The following is a 16,141-nucleotide window of genomic DNA, read 5'->3' on the forward strand; positions in this document are numbered from 1 at the left end:
AAAAAAAATGTTTTGAAACGTACAAACTCACGACTTGGTCCGTACATGTACTTTGCAATTGTGTTTACTCTACGCATTACAGGCAAAGTCTGCCTCGATTGACGTCACGAACAGCGCCCTCTCGGGTCGGGGTCTACTCTTAAATTTGTAATTAACATAAGAACTGTTTTTTTTAAACCTTAGTTAACTGTTTATTCACATTCCACTCATCAAAACACATATATTAGTAACAAAAGCTTTATTTTGAAAAAATACCACTTCCAGGTGACTTTAACAGTATTTGTGATTGGATGGATATGGGCCTCTGCTGGGTTATACTTTATAACCAACGAACTTTCAAATTTACTTTTGTATGCTTAAGATAATTACAAATGTTTATGCAAGGTGTATTTAACCGATAGTCCTTTGACAAATTATATCACGTTAAAAAAGCTAAATATTGAACTTACCAGATTGATAATAAAAAAATGTGCTGTTAATCAAGGATTCCAAGAAATTAAAATGTTAATAATTTATAGTTCAGTTTGAATTACACTGTTTATATAATATTGCATATACATGATTTAATCTTACAAATGAAATTATTTCCGATCTTAACGTTTTTATCAAATCATTTATAAATTAATAAAAAATTTAACAACCTATACATTATATCCGGCAAGTTTGTTCTGAGTCATCATTATTGCAATCAAATGGTGCAGAAATCAAAGGTTTATTTGCCTTCAAGGGAAGACTTTCACGGCAAGTGTTTCACGGCAAGTATAGCCATAAATACCACTTTCAATAAATTTTGCATCTAAAGTCCCCCCCCCCCCCCCGAGGACGTGAATGCCCCAATAACATAGATGAACGTGAGAGTTGTACATAGACTAAAGTTGATAAACGACATTTCCTCCACATTGCAAAGTGACGTAGGCTTTCAATTAATTTATAACTGCAAATAATCAGTACAGCATTTAAGTTTAAAATAATTATAGACAATTTAAAGTATATGGGGTACAGTCGGCGCAGGGTGGGGTGGAATACTTCATTGGCTATCAGCCACACCATCTAAAAACTTAAATCTAATATCGTGCAAAGGCAGATCACTATAATGAACAATGTTTTACAATACATTATCTAAAACCAGAATACTAAAACAGAAAAACAGGTTGTCATTGCTCACTGGTGACATTGTAAATAATACACTTATTATATTAGTTTGGCCTGGATTGCTCTACAACAACAGCACACATAAAATGCATTAACATGTACAAGAAGACTGTTCATAGACTTTTACCGCAATGTCATTGGTCACACAGGTACGTTGACTCCACAAAATGGCCGACCGTGTGTTCGCAAAGTTAAAGGAAAACCACGCAAAAAAATGCGAGGCATACATGCACATTGCATTTGTGTGGATCGTTATATTCTACTTTTCAAACATCTTTCTAAACATGCATTTAGTAACAAACGGTTCCAAACGTTTTAAATAGACAAACTCGCCCGATCAAGGTTTATCATACTCGTTTATACGTTAACTACGACAATATTGACGAGTCCATTTTTGAAGGTCAAATAAGCACACATTTTCACCCTAAAACTAGTACATAGTACTCAGGAGTAATTGATACTTGGGTGCCTGAAAGTAATAACACACTGCTATTAAGAGTCACTGAAGAACTCATCACAAGTTGTTGGTTTGACGAGCCACCGACCCAACCCTTCAGATAGAAATGTAGCCTTCATGATAACCTTACACTGTTGGTAAGCATCAGCTGTTTTCTTCTCTTCCTTGTACGTTCTCGGTCCCTTGGGTTCAGGTTGAGGAACTACATTCTTTTTACCCTGTTTACTTTTTCGGGATCCACTCCCCCTCTTCTGGTCCTTCTGAGGTGAATCTGTGGCGCGCTGCCTTGAGTGAGAATTCTCCATAATGCTCAAGTAGGTGTTGAAGATTTCCTTCTTAGATACACAGGATGCAACGCCATCCTTAGTCAACCCCGTCTCCGTTGTGATTACTTCAATGTCTTTATTACCCTCTATCCAGTTGATTCCAAAGCTAGGCGATTTGGAGGATGGAGAAATGCCGAAGAGGTACAGACTTGGTTTAGTGGTACCAACCATGAGAGGCTTGTTTAGTATGAAGCCTCTTGGCAAGGTTGGGAGGTCTGTGAGGCGTCCGTAGAGAGCTCTCGGGAGGTGGTCGTAGTGGCACTGCATGCCAAGAACAACACTGGACAAGTACACTGGGGCAATGATCTTGCTCAACAGTGCACCTTGTACACCTAGGACATTCCAACTTGCAACCTTGTCGCTGCAGGTCATTGCAAAGAGGCGCTCTGGGGCTGTCAAAGCTTTCCCTGTTAACGGAATTGTACTTTCACCCTGTTTGATTTTTGCACGGAGAATGCCTCTTGCTCCCCGGTGTGGATGGGTGTCGCCGGTTTTCTTCTTGCTCGCGTCTTTTATAAAGCTTGCAGCATCTCCACAGGGTGGGCAACTAATATACAGATGAAACTGAACACCTTCCTTAAGTTGTAGCATCCCACTGCTGCCACCAACAAAAACAGAGGATGTGGGATCATTCTGATGCTTCTTCAGCTGGTCTAAAAGGTACCTCTTCAGACAACGGTGCGCTATAACTTCTGCGTGACAATCATATAAAACCTTGCCCTTTGTGTCAGGATCATTAGCCAAGGGACACTTTGAACCTGTTGCTATACAAATGACCTTTGAACTTTCAATGGTTCCTGAGGTCTGCACAATACCCGATAGGACCTTGTATTTCACATATCTCATCTGGCCAGCATGGAAGGTGACTTCTCGAAGCTTTTGTTCGATTATGTTCTGGATATGGTCTGCCCAAGAGTACTCTTTCCCTGGCCAGATTGAATAACAGTCACTTGGTGTTGGCTTCAGAGCAATTGATGGACGACCATTACTGGTCGACACGATGCCAAACACATCTAGGAGAGCCTTTCTGGCCAGCTCTTCCTTTGCAGTTTGTTTCTTCCTGCTTCGTGTTGAGAAACTCTTTCCTTCAACGATCACACTTAGCTGGTAGACTGGATCATGTGGAGGTCCATCTCGACTGTCGACAACGAATGCCAAAGGAGCAATGTTCATTTCGTTTAGCATCTGGACTGGGTTCTTGTGAGAAGGCGGTTCGAAATCATCTTTAACTTCTGTAGGATCTAAACATAATTGAACAATTATAAGGAACTGCATATACAAGTTGTGAGAGTATAAGAGCTTGTATCAGGAGAGAATTTCATAACCTTTTAAGCATTTCTTCCTACAGTTATGTTCACACTTTACTTGTCTAGTTTGTGAGGGATAATCTTTTAGCGTTGACTATGATTTTGATGACAAATTAATGTTTTACCTGCGAAGAAAGTACAAAAACTTGGAAAGTATACATCCTTTTCAGTGAGTGAGTGTGTTTAAATTGAATTACTTGGGTCATTGAACTTAATGGGTGAGCAGTTAATCTGCCTAGGACAGTCAGCAGCCCTACAGGTTTGTAAATGATCCAATAAAAGCCCAGTTTGGAAAAATAATTACATGGAGACAACAGGAGTGAGTTGCCAAAGGAAAATGATGTTTTTTTACAGGCCTCTTTTTTGGTATGGTAAACCAAGCTGACAACATGGACGCCTTTGTGTATACAGTGAAGATGTGACTATGCCAGGTTTTGCAGTTGCGTATTGCGGATGGTTGCAAGGACTCGAACTTCAACCCGAATCCTTTGCACTATTTTTCGAAATTATTACCGTCAAGGTGGAAATAATTTATATTGGTGTTTGACGATTGATACTGAATGAACTTTAGAATCACTTTGCTTACAAATTGAAAACAAACAATCCATCCTTTCCCAAGTCTCTGATGTTTGAGGACCGTAATGAAATGAACTTAGAATCATTATGTTTTCAGATTAAAATCAATAATTATTTTCTTTCCCCAGCTAAAATACCGAATGGCTCTCAGATTTTATGGCATACCTGTTCCAGTAAAATAAAACAATAGGCTCACACTCCAGAAACGAAACAAAAACATTGGAAAGACTCTGTTTTGTGAATTTGATTCTTTTATAGCTATTGCGATAAACTAACAGTTATTTAAACAAATTCCTAAACATGATTTAATATAAAGGTTGAGGTCGAATAAATTATCAGTTGACTTTGTATCCAAACAAGCCTTAGAATAAGATTAATGAATCTAAGACACATGTAGAAAGTACATGTCATTAAGGCCTACATGTGAACTATTTCATAACATTTACATTTTGTTCATGATACAACAGACATAACAGCATTGTGTTTTTGACTCATGTTAGGGCGCTAACAGAGGGTGTGCATACACGTACACTTGTGGGTTCTACACAAGAAAGCTTATTTCACTGTCTGTATTGAAAAAAATATGTGAAAAATTGTCAAACATATTATGTCACTTTGAGTTGTGTTTATTTTTCAGAATAACTTGTACAAATAAAACCATTAACTTGATCTAATCAGCTGTCACATTAAAAAATTATACTTGTCATTCATTTCCATGTTCAATGCCAGCATTCATAACACATGTCTTGAAGTCCACAAGGAACAATTTTGTTTTGTCTCTGGTAAAAATTACACTAGAACTTCACATAAAAAAAAAATCCTTCCAAAACACCCTTAAAAACCCCAAAGATTCCGGTGTGACATCTGTCATATCTGGTTTAAAAGGGAAGGTATACGTAGCAATCACTCTTAAAATTAATGGCAATAACAACTTTAGGTTAGAGGCCTACAGCAGCTTCCAATAGTATAAAGCATTTTGAGAAACATTTCACTTCGATGTAATGTGGTTTTGTAAAAAGGTAGAAGTTTTTATGCCAAACAATTTGAATCTGAGAAGCGTTACTGTCAGTAACGATTCTCGGATCATGTATTCCTAATTATGCACAAAAAACTATTGGTTAGAGCCTACAGCAGCTTCCAATATGACTTTGAAGTAATGTGGTTTATGTAAACTATATTTTGCAGTTTTTCTGCAAAAAATTTATTCTTCCTGCATTTTTGTTAATTTATAACCTTTAACACGCCACCAAAAATGGAATTTTCACAAATTGGTTTTATTGTATGCTTTTCAATCTAAAGGATTAAAGAATCAAATTGTTCCAAAAATCAAAGGTATATATGCCTTTAAAAAGCCCTACCAATAATTATTACTTGCACATGTATAACACACCCTGAATAAAAACATCTAAATGCACATGAAATAGCAAATACACTTTTTTTTCAGGTTTGAGGAAAATTGAAAACAAATCGCTGAAGAAAGAATCTGACGTTTGTAAAACCTTCTGTTTAAATTATTGAAATTTTCTTGGTATTTGCTTTATACCATCCGGGTCAAATTGCTTGGGCCACTCATTCGCATATTACAATAAACATTCCCCTGTCCACTTTCCCCTGTGACAATAAACAAGATATTTCTGTGCCAGTCCATTGCATGTTACTCCCCAGGTCTCACCGGTACCCATTTGTACTCCTGGGTGGAGCGAAGCAATTAAAAGTGCCTTACTCAATCAAGGACACAAGTGTCGAAATTGACCAGGCCAGGATTCAAACTCACATTCTGTACAAAACTTAGGTCCACCGCCCTAAACTGCTCTGCCACGACACCCCACAAAGTTACATCATCAATTTGAATTAACTTTTGTGACTTACTAGACGAACAAAGACAAATCTATATCATAAAAAAATTAGTAAAGTGGTTGTAGCAATTAGGACTAAAAAATAAATTATTGTAAAAACAATTAAGATTGAGTAGTACCATGATTATTTTGCTTGCACGCCATTGTCTTTATGTAATACAAAGCATTACGGGCGGCATTGGAACGAGCCTCGTCCTCAGTTTGACCAGTACCCTGACACACAGCGATGGGGGACGTTTTCAATTCCACTAGACATTGAAGAAGGTTCTTGAGACTTCGCTCCTTCAGCTCAATGTATCTGAGCTGAAACTGTTGCTCCTCTGCTACTAGTTGCAGAATATGGCAGCTTTGGGAGTCTGGAGGGAATGTTGGATAAAAAGGAATTCAAGTAACCAAATATCTTAAAGTTGGTTCCTCACTTCTTTTTCTTGATAGAAAAACATAAAGGTGTGGAAATGAACACAATCTGACAATACAAGAATGCTCACAAGATTCACATTTTCAACTTTATCTTTAAGCAGGATTGAACATTCAATTCTGATTGGTGGATCCATAGCAACAATGAGTGTGATATAAACACCCCATATAAATATTCTGCGATGTGATTAGTTCAGAGCGCTTCACATGATATGTCTTAGTTTTAATAGAAAGGCGCACCAGTGGCAACGTACTATCCCATTAGCAAACAGGGTACTTTACCCAGCTGCGCGTTTTACCAAGATGTCTATTTTAGTCTAAAGCGTACAGCAACCTAGGCAAGTAATGTTAGGGGTATAATAAAATAAATATTGACTGCTTTAAACGCAGTTGACACTATTGGTAATTACTCAAAATAATTATTATCATAAAACCTCACTTGGTAACGAGTAATGGGGAGAGGTTGATAGTACAAAACATTGTGAGAAACGGCTCCCTCTGAAGTACATGTAATGTAGTTTTCGAGAAAGAAGTAATTTTCCACAAATTTGATTTTGAGACCTCAGATTTAGAATTTGAGGTATCGAAATCAAGCATCTTAAAGCACACAACTTCGTGTGACAAGGGTATTTTTGCTTTCATTATTTTGCCTCAGGAAAATTGAAAGCAGAGGGAGAGGATTACCTCACGCATCATAGTTTTAAACCATGCATGTACGTGTAGCACCCGAATCAGTAAATTGTTGTATACTACAAAGTACAATGTACGTAGCAAATAAAACAGCAGCATGACAGATGGTGTCGAGAAAAAATAAGCAACAAAAACAAAGCATTGAAGCAAAACAAAGCAAAGCAAAGCATAGCAAGCTCTCATCCATATGTCAACAACTTCTCTTAGAATAGAAAACAAAGGATTGGTCCGTTTGAGTATGGTTTAATCAGTAGGCCTAACCATGCAGTTTGTGACTATTGCATATAAGACAAATAATTGACTGCCACTGCTTGTTACACTTGGTTTTGGTAGAGTACAGTCGCCAATCAAATACTGAGCTTGCGTGTACTTGTTCAAACATACTGAATATAATTTATATGGTCTGTAAGGCAAACGTGCTACAGACTTTTTCAAATTCTGTTTGGGTAATTGCAACAATGGAAAAAAAGTGCACATCATGTGAGTTTCTCAACCAATCACAACAATGACAGGGGAAAAAACATTAGCTACATAAACATGTTGGTTGCAAAATTAAATGATACTTTGATGCATTTAAAAAGCACATGTGTAACAACCTTGGTAATGGGAGACTTTGAAACGCTAGGTGGCAGCAGACTTACCAGGTAAATTTCCATTGTTTACGTAGTTCTGAGCATGCGCACATTACCGAGAACAACAGATTTTACCTGGTAAGTCTGCTGCCACCAAGCGTCCTGAAAGTTTCCCATTGTCAAAGACCGGTAGGCATGCACAGGCATAAATAAAAAAAATTAAAAATGTTATGTTGGCGTAACCCGACCTACCCTAAAAATATGCCGACCCTGGATATTTTTATTTTTTTCAAGGGAAGAAATTGAATGATTAAAAATCTATTAAAGATATAAAAATAAAATAAATGTCATAAAGAGTTTTAAAATATACTATTTGTTGTGAGTAGCCTAGTCTTCTTTTGCTACCCGGTCTACTACCGGCTTTTAGAAACAATTACAAAACATGTCATTTTCGTTGCTGTGAAAAAAAAATCCCTACCTACCTACCCTATTTTTGGGGGCCGGTTACGCCATCATAACATTTTTTTTTATGCCTTAATATGACCCAACAGGTGCATTTTTGTACAAATCTGTGAACATAGTTTTTACTTTGATATCATACACACCATTTAATTTAGACACATGCACTATAATTAAGCATAGCCTCTATAAAGCACGCAGGAAATAATATATACGGCTGGGGCAGGGTTTACATTAAAGCACCTTTAAATCTAGTTGTGTTGCTTTAAAATTGAGACAGTGAAAAAACATGATTAGCATGCTTGGATGATTAACAGCATAAAAACAGGGAACATTGAACAATGAATACAAAGAAAGAAGAAGAAGGAGAAAGGAAACCAACTTTAATGTCTTTTTAGCCAATTAAATAAAGGCCATTTCCTGCTGATGAAAAGATCTTGGAATGGTTTAGTTGAAGGAAGTTTGAGTATCAATGATTTTAGAGCATGTTAGGGAGTTAGCATTTGCTGCAATGTCAATTCCTCCTGCCACCAAAAGCGCATGGAAAAGTAATGAAATATTTGACGAGCACGGAAATTATTGCAGAAAATACTTGATGATTTAAATCATAATGTGCCACAGCTCCTTGTAAGCAGTTACATGATGCTACTACAATGTAGTATGGACAAGAGTACGGAACACGTCTTTCATTTTATTTATTCTGGCTGTGAAGCCATGGACTCTAAGAACCCAAGAACCCAACTTAGAGAAGACATTGATACTAAAAGATACATGTAGTACTTTTAAGGTATTACATGTGCCACCAAACTAAGGACCTAGAGATTCCACTGTGCCAAGGCCGACCACTCTTCAAAAAAGTAGTTCCACATACCGTGCAGGACAAAATTACTCATTTTGAGACGCCCATTAGGTGCGATAAAGCACTGTATACGAACCTGCAGCTTCTAGGGGTACATGCGCACATGTACATCTACATACTGTATTAAAGTGCAAGGTAGTACAGTATTGTACCCACAGTCTCAAGGTACATGTATTGTACCCACAGTCTTGCTCTAGTAGAACAAAGAACTCTTCCAAAATGTCTGAATTTTATTGCTTTCGGTAATCGGCTTTCACCATCTGCAGGTACTGTGGTGGCACAGACTTGTAACAAATATATAACCCAGATAAGCCTAAAACACAAAACCATCGATGGTTTCCATTTATAATCTCTAAATGGTTTCGATCTATCTCAATTTAAACAGATTTAATATACCTCAAAACATAACATGTAGCTTCAGAACACCTCTTCCATAGAATCTGTCTTGTTATTGGTTGAAAGTGTTTCACTTGATGTACAACTCAGATTAAAGACAATGTTGCCCCCCCCCCAAAAAAAAAAACACACACTGTAAACTATTTCTCCAATAATTAAAGCTACATTTGTAGCAGTTATTTACTGCAACCATGAAAGAAGTATTAACTGATGATAACATGACCTCCCAAACCGTCACCAAAGAAAAAGATGAGCTTCGCAGCACCAGGCTTTGCAGCTTTGCAGCAAAATTGTTTTATGAAGGCAATAAATTACAAATAAAAAAGGCAAAGTTTGAAGACTGAACAAAGAAGACGTTTTACCCACCTTGGAAGTCCAGTGGATGAGAGCAGAGTCTAGTGATGTTATCTCCAGTGGCATTCTGCAGGGTACAAGCTGAAGTCTTGGAAGATGCTGGTGCTGCCTTCTTCTACAAGAAATAAGAAACAACGTCTTTAGTTTTGCATTGCAGGGTTTCAACAAAGATTGATAGTAATATGAACATTGAGGAATTGCATTGTTGAAGTGGGTACATACCAAAATCAAACCTGCCAAAATTGAAACCTCAAATAGGAACCAGTATTACAAGCTACAGACAGTGACGAAAGCAGTCGTGCATTCACAAAAGTATTTAAAACAATACGAAATCACTGTGTCCCAAAGAAAATCTCCAGTAAATGGCACCCTCTTTTGTATTGTAAGGGCTTGTTGATCTTGTTGCTGTCTCTTCTCAAAATAGGAATGGTTTTTGCTGCCACCACCTAATATCTAAAAAATCTAGACAATGCAGAGTGTACAACGTAAGCACAACCTTACCTTTGGTTTTGTGGTTCCTGGTTCGATTCCTGGGTCTGTATCAGGCGGAAGTGCTTTGATCGTTTCCAGCATGGCCCTCGCTGCTGAACGTTTAGCAAGACGCTTGCTTTTATCCGTCCCTGTTAAACAGAGCATGATTTAAAAACATGAGGTGTTGCTAACATGTACATGTTTACATGTAGAATGATCTGCCTTTTAAATCAACCCTATTTTTAAACTGGGTGTTGGCTAGGCCATATTCTCTTGTTTTTTTTGTATTGTTACTAGACACCATGAACTTGAAATGTCCTAGGTGAAAGTGCAAGCTATGACCAAAATAACTTTTAAGAAATGAGCTATGATTGACAGCAGTCATTGTTTCTAGAATCTTTATTTGAAGTTGCTATACGGTTTGTAGAAACACAGTAATTTACAGCTAAAAATATTGCCAGGATATGAATTGTTTGCCCAGCACTCTGAGCAAAATACAATGTGCATCCCAGCATAGAGATTTCCCCGAGAGCAAATATCGTTGAAATATTATCCACTGTACATTGATCTGAGATGCAGTAATGATAAGAAGTATCAAATGTCACAGAGAAAAAACAGTCAAAAGGCCATTCAACTTATTGCATGGGCCCCCATAACATGAACGGGAAACCTGGCATTATGTCCGGAGTTTGCACTGCAGCAATGATAACCCATTAATCAAACATGAATCATTTGGTTGATCTGCTCGCCCTTTGTGGACTATACAGCAAAACACTAACATTGGTCTAGCTACAACCGCTCTCAGAGGGGAACATCTTTGATTCAACTTCCACTGTCTTACGTACCTTTCTCCTCAAACTTTCCTACAGTGACAGATACTACAAAGCTTCTGTCATGGGGCGGGCCAGTCTCCTCAATCTCATTGTACTCGGGTTTCCTCCAGCCTAGGAAGGTCACCAACTCCTGCAGCTCTCCTACAGGATTGTGGTTGTCTACACTGGGAGGGAAAATAATCATGAAACATGGAGATATTTAATATCTTCAGTTCTGTTGATTAGTTCCTAAGCCTAGGAAGGTCACCAACTCCTGCAGCTCTCCTACAGGATTGTGGTTGTCAACACTGGGAGGGAAAATAATCATGAAACATGGAGCTATTAATATCTTCAGTTCTGTTGATTAGTTCCTAAGCCTAGGAAGGTCACTAACTCCTGCAGCTCTCCTACAGGATTGTGGTTGTCTACACTGGGAGGGAAAACAATCATGAAACATGGAGCTATTAATATCTTCAGTTCTGTTGATTAGTTCCTAAGCCTAGGAAGGTCACCAACTCCTGCAGCTCTCCTACAGGATTGTGGTTGTCAACACTGGGAGGGAAAATAGTCATGAAACATGGAGCTATTAATATCTCCAGTTCTGTTGATTACAGTAGTTCCTGGTCAGTAGGTCAAATACAACCCTGGGGTGGATTTAACAAAGAATTAAGACTATTTTTATCTTGAGTTAGGATGAGTTACTCGTCCTAACTTAGGGACTAGCCATACTTTTTTTAAATATATCGTAGGGCTTTAGCTAGTAGTCCTAACTCTTTGTGAAATCGCCCCCTGACACTTCACAAAGGCAACAAAGGTGATTGCCTCCATGCCCCCTGGTCATTGCCTTGGTGCCCTTGGAATAGAGTAGAAAGTCCAGGCTTTGTTGTTCTCTGTTGAGTGATACAGAGTGTTACATCATAATATATTGTTTTTTTTCTGGTGGTGTGCGCATGCATTGTGCATTGTACTTCGCATATTATCTTGAATGACTCTAGGAGTTACATCACATGAATGTCATATTGCTTTTGAATTATGTGACCTTCTACTCCACTCCCAAAGTCTGAGAAACGGACTGCATGAAGGATGCATGAAGTACTTACGATTCTGCTTTAGCGCTATCAATCTTTGGAATCTCTACTTCCCATTGTTGAAGAACTGCTTCTGCTGCAGCTTGTTTTGCGCACTTCTTACTCACACCATCACCTGTTAAGAATAAGCAAATTCTTGATTTGAACAATTGCTTTCAAAAAGACTACAAACAGTAAACCAGTATGTAGTGTAACATTTTCAAAATCAACTGTTGAGCTTAATACAAGAACCGTTAAGCTTAATGCATCGTTGGTCTGGCCAGCTGTGACCCAATTGTGACACCATGGCTGTTGGACATGGACCTCGACATTTGGTTCGTTGTTGCACACGATAGAATGTCGAAGTGTCGTGTCCGAGCGAGCGGTTAAGAGCACTAAACTCAAGCTATGCCTGGCAGTGCGACTATATTCAATCATAAAGGCTGCACTAGAATTAGAAAGGAAGAAGAAGAGTGCTAAGCTCATGAGACACGCATGATGAGTGAATGTACACACAAAAGGCAACCTACCTGTTCCAACAGTAGGCCCAGCAGTGCAGCTTATGGTGAATTTAGGTTGGTGGGAGAGACCCTCTTGGCTGATGGTGTTGTAAATGGGCGTCATTCCTAATTGGGCACAATGCTCCTGCAGAATGCTGACTGCTGTCTTACAGTTGGCCATAGTGGGTTGGTGGATTTTATTTATAGGGTCCTTTCAACGTTTTAACCTGAAAGTGAAAATGAAACGAAATATGAAAATGAAACGAAATATATCATTTGCAACATCAATCAATTGATGCAAGAAGCTTCAATTGCTGGGCAGTAGCCCCACTTGTGTGGCCAGTGGCCAAGTGGGCTACATGTAGCTGAGGATTCAGCTAGCCTTGGCCACACAACAAGTGGGGCTAGGCTAAGGCTCAAACATGTCAAAAGGATAACTTTCAGTACACATGCTGTGTATGGGCCTTCATGGCGCCACCACTTTTTCACTCATTTTTACAAAAAAGATATCTCAATCTCATTGAAAAATTGAATGCGGTAAATTATATACTAGGCCCATGTTTTTTCATATCGAATGAAAAAGTGGTGGCGCCATATTATGGAAACTTTCCAGGCTCAATTTCATAATTCTGTCACCATGCTGGTGGTCATGACTGAGGCTCAATTTCATGGTTCTGTCACCATGCTGGTGGTCATGACTGAGGCTCAATTTCATGGTTCTGTCACCATGCTGGTGGTCATGACTGAGGCTCAATTTCATGGTTCTGTCACCATGCTGGTGGTCATGACTGAGGCTCAATTTCATGGTTCTGTCACCATGCTGGTGGTCATGACTGAGGCTCAATTTCATGGTTCTGTCACCATGCTGGTGGTCATGACCGAAGCTCAATTTCATGGTTCTGTCACCATGCTGGTGGTCATGACCGAGGCTCAATTTCATGGTTCTGCCACCATGCTGGTGGTCATGACTGAGGCTCAATTTCATGGTTCTGTCACCATGCTGGTGGTCATGACCGAAGCTCAATTTCATGGTTCTGTCACCATGCTGGTGGTCATGACTGAGGCTCAATTTCATGGTTCTGTCACCATGCTGGTGGTCATGACCGAGGCTCAATTTCATGGTTCTGCCACCATGCTGGTGGTCATGACCGAGGCTCAATTTCATGGTTCTGCTTAACGGCAAATTGTTTGCTTAACGGGCGCGCTTAAGCAAATTTTCATTTCATAGCCTTGCCTAAGCAAACTTTTTGCTTAACGGGATAAGCAAGGAAAAAGGAGCCTTAACTACCGCATTTTTTGCTAAGCAAAAATTTCAGTCGAAATGGCTACCTTACTGCCTTACTTGTGTGGCCAAGGCTAGCTGAATCAGATAAGGATTCAGCTAGCCTTGGCCACACAAGTGGGGGGCTGGGGGCTACATTTGACGCAGAAAATGTTGACGGCATTGGATGGGCGAGCAAAACAACTAAGTCTTATACGTTCGTGGTGACTATGATGGTCGTGATTGTCGGCATTATGTTATAGCTTACATGTATGCCGCCAGAAATCACTACCAACGTCAACGAACAAACAAACTACCAACCCAATTCACACTGTTAAAACATCGTACATGTATGTTGGCCTAGAACTTGAACAAAAACCATATTTTTACGACATGCGACCGTAGCGTTGAATCTTTTAATGCAATACTACCGCATTCACACACCCCCTCGCTCCTTCCTAGTTTGATTGTTTGTGTCGAGACGTCAAGTTGGATCCTTCCAGGGCCTATGTATTTTCATATCGAATGAAAAAGTGGTGGCGCCATATGACCGCTTTCTCCTCAGTATAAATAAGATGTCGACAACGGAAGGTCCATTTCAGCAGAGCAGGGGGCGATTTAGGTTTTGCCCCGGCCTGCGCCACTTTCTGATTTATTTCGCCCGCCATTGTTCTGTCAAATTTTCGCTAAAGCAGACTATCTAAAATGTTGCGCGCGCAGTTTGTTTACGTGCTTAAGAAGTTAGTAACCGCTGGTGAAATACGTTTATGCTAACCAAATTTTTCTGCTATAATAGTAAGCAACAAAAAAATGCTTACCGTTAAGCAAAGCTATGAAATTGGGCCCGGTTGTGGATTTGTTTTTCGAAGATTTGGTTGGACTTTTGCTTTGCTTTGGGGGTTGCAAATCGGATAAAAACAATAACATCTCTTTAGAATTTACATTAACAACCAATAATCACGTTCTATGCTCATCCTGAACAAATCTACTTTAATATTATATCATATGAGATCTTCAAATGGTAAAGTAAACCATAAATAACTCATTGTTTCGTTCTTACCTTCAATTTAACGTGTACTACTAGCTACTAGGCATGCCTTTTGTCATGCATTCTTTTCTGCAGTCTGGCAGCAGTGCAGTGTGCGCGCAAGTGCAGAATTTTTCACCGGCAGCAAATATGGACAGCGCCACCAAGTGACGTAAAAAATTCTGGGATTTTTTTCTCTCCCTTTTCGTCTGGCCCCCTGGTTACTGTTCTAAAACAATGTGTTTACAGTTAGTCTGAAACCAGACTCAAACTTTGACTTTTTCATGAAAGTGCACATGCTGCATACTGACCAGGCTGACCAGGCTGAAGTGAGCACCGTGTTTGGGCCCAACACTAAATCGGGCCCAGCACCGAAATTATCCTCAGCACCGAATTAAAAAAAATCCGCAAACGACCGTCAATACACGTCGACACCACCAGGGATGCTTTAGCAGCATACCTACCTTTAACGGAATTTGTGTCACCTTTAAATTATAAAATTTCAAGATTTTCTTTCATGGATATGTTGATTACATCCCTGACCACATCTCCTGGGCGGAAAAATAATCTCAGATTACTAATTAGCTCAGCCCAACTAATTAAAGATTGTCTCAAATTAGCTTGTGTATAAATAATGTACTAACTGCGGCAAACATACCTAACTTTGACGAAATTTGTGTCACTTTTAATTTATGAAATTTTAATATTTTCTTTCATAGATATGTTTGTTACATCCCTGACCATATCTCCTAGGCGGAAAAATAATCTCAGATTACTAATTAGCTCAGCCCAACTAATTAAAGATTGTCTCAAATTAGCGTGTGTATAGCCATATAAGGTACAAAGTGCGGGATACATACCTAACTTTGACGAAATGTGTGTCACCTTTAATTTATGATATTTTAAGTATTTTTCTTTCATAGATATGTTTGTCTACATCCCTGACCATATCTCTTAGTCGGAAAAATAATCTCAGATCACTAATTAGCTCAGCCCAACTAATTAAAGATTGTCTCAAATTAGCATTGTGTATAGCCACTAATGTACGTACAACGTGCGGGTAACATACCTAACTTTGACGAAAGTTTGTGTCACCTTTAATTTATGAAATTTTATTATTTTCTTTCATAGATATCTTTAATACATCCCTGACCACATCTCCTAGGCGGAAAAATAATCTCAGATCACTAATTAGCTCAGCCCAACTAATTAAACATTGTCTCAAATTAGCGCGTGTATATAGCCTATAATGTACAAAGTTCGGGTACATACCTAACTTTGACGAAATTTGTGTCACCTTTAATTTATGAAATTTTAATATTTTCTTTTATACATATCTTTAATACATCCCTGACCACATCTCCTAGGCGGAAAAATAATCTCAGATCACTAATTAGCTCAGCCCAACTAATTAAAGATTGTCTTAAATTAGCGCTTGTATAAAGCCACATAGTGTATACAAAGTGCCTGTATAGACATACCTAACTTTGACGAAATTTGTGTCACCTTTAATTTATGAAATTTTAATATTTTTTTTCATAGATGTGTTTGTTACATCCCTGACCATATCTCCTAGGCGGAA

At 38.7% G+C, this 16,141-nt stretch overlaps 1 protein-coding gene across 2 annotated transcripts; it reads right to left on the reverse strand.

Moving 5' to 3' along the window:
* Window positions 1-199: 199 nt before the first annotated feature.
* Window positions 200-14,703, reverse strand: LOC117300001 (double-stranded RNA-specific editase 1-like). Of its 2 annotated transcripts, XM_033783643.1 has the most exons (8): window positions 14,593-14,703; window positions 12,302-12,498; window positions 11,805-11,907; window positions 10,738-10,889; window positions 9,923-10,041; window positions 9,434-9,536; window positions 5,794-6,030; window positions 200-3,176 (listed from the first exon to the last, which is right to left on the reverse strand). In XM_033783643.1, the coding sequence occupies exons 2-8, from the start codon at window positions 12,450-12,452 to the stop codon at window positions 1,645-1,647; spliced, it is 2,397 nt and encodes a 798-aa protein (XP_033639534.1). In that variant the 5' UTR covers window positions 12,453-12,498; window positions 14,593-14,703; the 3' UTR covers window positions 200-1,644. The 2 variants fall into 2 exon arrangements, with proteins under 2 accessions (XP_033639534.1, XP_033639535.1); XM_033783644.1 differs by lacking the exon at window positions 5,794-6,030.
* Window positions 14,704-16,141: the final 1,438 nt, after the last annotated feature.

The sequence above is a fragment of the Asterias rubens genome, chromosome 15 (genome assembly GCF_902459465.1).
Source record: "Asterias rubens chromosome 15, eAstRub1.3, whole genome shotgun sequence".
Taxonomy (NCBI): domain Eukaryota; kingdom Metazoa; phylum Echinodermata; class Asteroidea; order Forcipulatida; family Asteriidae; genus Asterias; species Asterias rubens.